The sequence below is a fragment of the Phoca vitulina genome, unplaced genomic scaffold, assembly GCF_004348235.1.
Source record: "Phoca vitulina isolate PV1807 unplaced genomic scaffold, GSC_HSeal_1.0 scaffold50, whole genome shotgun sequence".
NCBI lineage: Eukaryota > Metazoa > Chordata > Mammalia > Carnivora > Phocidae > Phoca > Phoca vitulina.
The window spans coordinates 6,863,136-6,868,115 of record NW_022589753.1 but is presented as its reverse complement, the minus strand read 5'-3'; the positions used below and the strand labels follow the sequence as shown (position 1 = coordinate 6,868,115).

Sequence of the window (4,980 nt, the reverse complement as noted above, 5' to 3'; positions counted from 1 at the left end):
TCTTCTTCTTCTTCTTCTTCTTCTTCTTCTTCTTCTTCTTCTTCTTCGTCTTCTTCTTCTTTTTCTTCTCCTCCTCCTCCTCCTTTACTGCTTATATTCATTTAAGAACTTATTTATTTTGTCTGGGTCTGTAACCAGTTATTCATAGGTCTGACTGCCCCTTAAATCCTAACTACAGAGCAGACAACATATTTGAGACATTTCATATCCTTAGTAATTGAAATATTATCCAAAATAGGTGATGAAAGAAATAAATGGAGGTCTGAATAGTGAACGAGAGAATCTCGGGGTAACAGAAAGGGAGGAATATAGTCGGTTAGACTGAAACTAGCTTTTCTAAATTACAACAGACATTTCACCATGATAATTTAGGAATGGAGGGTATATGGATAAATTATTTCCTTTAAAAATGTTCAAAATAGGGGCACCTGGGTGGCTCAGTTGTTAAGCATCTGCCTTTGGCTCAGGTCATGATCCCAGGGTCCTGGGATTGAGCCCCGCATCGGGCTCCCTGCTCAGCGGGAAGCCTGCTTTTCCTCTCCTACTCCCCCTGCTTGTGTTCCTTCTCTCGCTGTGTCTCTCCCTGTCAAATTAAAAAAAATAAATCTTTAAAAATGTTCAAAGTAAACTCGGGAGAGCTATGGTCTAAGACTGTCAAGTCTTAACTGATTAAAGACAGCAGTTTATCCCCACCCCCAAATATGTGTGTGTGTGTGTGTGTGTGTGTGTGTGTATACATATATACACGCATATGTATATCTCACAATATACTTGTTTTCATTTTTAATCTTTTTTTTTTTTGGTAATGCAGTATTTTATTTATTCTGTTAATAACTAATACTCAAGAACTTTTATAATATTAATATAGCTTAATCTAAAAGAATCAACTTACTTTGTTTACATTTCAATATTGGGTACAAGAGAGTCAAAATAATTATGGTCAAAATTATTATATAAAAAATTATAGTAAATGCTCAGTGTTAGTCTACATACAATTTAGTTTTTGGCATAAAGTTATTTAGTTGCCAGGAAGAACATTTGGTTTACTTCACTAATAGGAATATCTCTTAATGCTGGGATGGCCTCTTCTTGGTATTTCTTCCGCTGTTGATTTTTAGCATAGTTATCTGTGATTGTATGAATGGAGTTGAGTGGAGAGGTACTCATCATGTTTATTCCAAATAAGAGTACATAACCAATTGCTACAGTAATGAGGAAGTAGACGGGCAATGCAACTGCCCAGCATTTTTGAGGCCAATAGGTTAATCGTAAGGAGTTTAGCCAAGATTCAGGAATAAATGCCCACACGAGATACAGGATGAAGCCAAATTGGGAGTTTAAGAAAAGAACAAAGCCATAAATCGCTCTTTCTGACAATGGTGACGGTGAATTTTCCACCATTTTCCCTGTGGCTTTAGACAATCTTGGGTCCTCGAAGCGCCCACTCAAGCCCCTCCCGACAGCTCGGCCACTTCAGCACCAGATCCCCCGCGCAAGCCCCTTCCGGAAAGCCTACGTGGGGGTGAGAAACCATTTTTAATTTTCTATGTTTACTTTTATATAATTTTCTTAGTGATAAACTAATCACTTCAGTGACTGACCAGGGTTTAACATTACTCATGCGTTTGCAATTGATCTTTATTGAAGTTACAAAAAAAGGGGAAAATTTTTAAATTTTGTCCTCAAATTTGGAGGTCAAGAATGGAAAAAAAATCTAATTGTGGAATAGAAGTAAATAAAAGTCTTCGGCTTTTCAGGGTATACTTCACCCTTTACACATACAGATGTGGAGAATCAGAACCATCTGGGAGAGAAATGCCAAACCCCCTTGCAGTTTAGAATAGCCAGGATTGCATCCATGATGAGCACCTACAGAAGGGCAAGCAGGGACCCACCTGAAGTTCAAGGAAGTTCAAGGCAATGTGAACCTACAGCTGTCAGTAAAATGGAATCCGATGACAGGCGTCTGGGCGGCTCTGTCAGTTAAGCGTCCAACTCTTGATTTCAGCTCAGGTCATGATCCCAGGATCGTGAAATCGAGCCCCATGTCGGGCTCCACACTGGGCATGGAATCTGCTTTAGATTCTCTCTCTCCCTCTCTCTCTGCCCCTCGTCCTCCCTAAAAACAAAAACAAAAGCAAAAACAACAACAACAACAAAAAAAAAACAAAAGGAATCAGTTGAGGTGTTTTTCTTTCCTTCCTTCGGAGGTCTTCTGAGGTGACAGAGAGAATAAGGGACCTGGATGCAGTGGAACAGTGACAGAGCTCGTATTTATTGTTCCAAAGCAGCATCAACGTTACTTTGATTGGGCTGTTTGTTCTGAAGGCCACTGTCATTTGGATTTGGCTTGGCTACTGAATCACCCCTCTATTATTGACTTGTGTATTGTTATGGAGCTGATAAAAATGTGTGGGTTGGTTACAAGTTCCAAGGAGCTTCATGCAGCCCTACAGCACAGTTCTACGTGTTCTTTGGAATCATTCATTTTCTGAGTATCAGGATGTGAAAGACTTCTCTGTATAAAATTGAAAATAGTTTATGCCCAAGGACCTGGGCTATTTTTTCTATTCCATGCTGCTGTTTAAAACATTTAGTGATTGTTAATGTTATTTTGTATAAGGAAAACAATGCATTCATCAGTTCAAGACAAAAAATTTCATAAGAAAAACATTTTGACATGTCTGGAAAGCATCATGAATGATGCTGGGGTTTTGATTAAGGGTCCTCCTGTTTGTTTCTTAGCCACATTTAGGTGCAGAAGACCAACACACTTATGCTGCTGGTATAGTCCTCGCCTTTTCTTTTATGCTTTTCAGGCAATAAAATTCAACAAATACTTACCAAGCATCCTTTCATTAAACATTATCTACCTAGACAGCTTAAACCAAAATTTAAGTTAATCTTTATGCACCCTGTGAGTGCTCCTTCACTCATGTACTCCAAGACAGGTTTGTTTCTAGACAGAAGAGAAATTGCTAAAATGAATTAATGCATGATATTCCAGGTTTGAATTACGTGTCCTAGAAAATATCCTAGGGAAGATGTTGTGGGTCATTGGGAGAGGCCTGTATGTTCTTTGTTACTTACCATATTCAAACTCTGAAAAAAGTTTTCTATATAGTTCTCTGTGGCTAAGAGCTTGCATTCCTCCATAGAGACACAGACATGAAATAAATAATACTTATAGTCCTGGTCATATTCATGGTCAGAGACCTATTTATAGTTGTACATGTCTCTCTGATAAGAGCCAGAAAGACAGTTAGCTCTTACCATATGTCAGACACTCTCCTGAATTGCCACCCAAAGTTATTTCCCTTTTATAGGAAAGTAACATAACATAACTGGGAACTTTCTTTTCCAGCATGTGTTTTCAATACAATGGCCTCCAAAAGCAAGCTACGAAGGTAGAATTTCATTCTGTAGGTCTCTTCATTCTCCCTGAACCCCGTTTTTCACTTGAGTTCTAGAGCACCTTCTCCTGTTTTCCCTCCTTCTTCACTGGCTCCTAGTCCTCATTGTCCTTGTGGACAATGCATTATCTCCCTAACCTCTAATGTTAGTGGACCCCAGCACTCAGTCTGCAGACTCATTCTCTACAGTCATTCCCAATGGGATATCATCAAATCTTAGAACTTTAAATATAAACTACACATTCCATAAATTTATATTTATGGCCTGGACTTTTTCCCCTAGAACAGATACTTCTATCCAGCTGTCTACACAAGAACTTTAAATATAAACTACACATTCCATTAATTTATATTTATGGCCTGGACTTTTTCCCCTAGAACAGATACTTCTATCCAGCTGTCTACTCAAGAAGATCTCTACTTGCTTACCTATGGATTTCAAATTTAACATGTAAAAATGCAACTCCTGATCTTTCTCCCCAAATCTGTGCTTCCTTTTGTCTTCCCATAGCAGTAAGAGACAAGCCATCCTCCCAGTTGCTTTAGCACAAAAAAAAAAAAAAAAAAGTTTTTCCTATGTCACATATCCAGTCCTGCCAGTTCTACCTTCAAATTATGTCCATCCTCCATGCATTCCTCACCACCTTTACTGATTGCATTCTGGCCAAACCATCACAAATTCTCTCTTGGATGACTGAAAAAGCCTACCAACTGGTCCTTCCTTTGCTTCCTCTCTCCTTCTTGCCTTTGCTCCCTCTTTGCTCAGAGGGAAACAGGGGATCCTTTTAAAGTATAAACCCAATGAAGTCACTACTTCACCCAATGGAAAGGACCTTGTGACAATGGACCAGATATCCAAGGTGGGTGGTACCTGAATGGTGTATTAGAGACACAAACAAATATATTCTCTCTCTATCTCTGTGTCTTGCTGTCTCTCCCCCGTCTTCCCCTCTCCTTCAAAAAAGAAAAAAACTGTAGATGCTTCTGAAATTTGGAGAGGGTCAGATGTCAAATACTTGAGTCTGCCCATAAATACCCCAGATGAATTTTCCTTTGAGTATGTTGACACTCCTGGGTCAGAGCCTGCTACCAGAGAATGGAAATAAGCATTTCCACTTTTATTTAGAAATAATAGAGCATAGCAGTTAAGACCCAAATTAATCATGACTCTGCCACTTACTAGCTGTGACTTACCTCTCAGTACATGGGGATAATTATGGATTTATCTCATGAGTTTGTTGATGGATAAATGAATGAATTCATGCAAAGTACCCAAAAATGTATTTAACATATAGGAAGCACAGAATAAATATTATCTTTTTAGATTCAGAGCTATTAACACTGATTCCTCTGTAAGAAAGTTCTCATAGTCATTTCAGATCCTACTTTAGCTAATCATTTAATAAAATGCTTATGGAATGAGAAACACTGAAGGTGCAAAGATAAATAGTATGATCTCTTCCCTCCGGAAGAGAGGAGTGTAACACATAAGTAATCATAACTATAAATGGCAATAATTACTGCAACATTTGAAGTCTGATTGGTTTAAATTAATTTTAAAAACATG

At 38.4% G+C, this 4,980-nt stretch overlaps 1 protein-coding gene across 1 annotated transcript; it reads right to left on the bottom strand.

Moving 5' to 3' along the window:
- Positions 1 to 925: 925 nt before the first annotated feature.
- Positions 926 to 1,401, bottom strand: LOC116621768 (phosphatidylinositol N-acetylglucosaminyltransferase subunit P-like). The gene has a single exon (XM_032387763.1). It carries the CDS (start codon positions 1,399 to 1,401, stop codon positions 1,015 to 1,017), a length of 387 nt encoding a protein of 128 aa, XP_032243654.1. The 3' UTR covers positions 926 to 1,014.
- Positions 1,402 to 4,980: the final 3,579 nt, after the last annotated feature.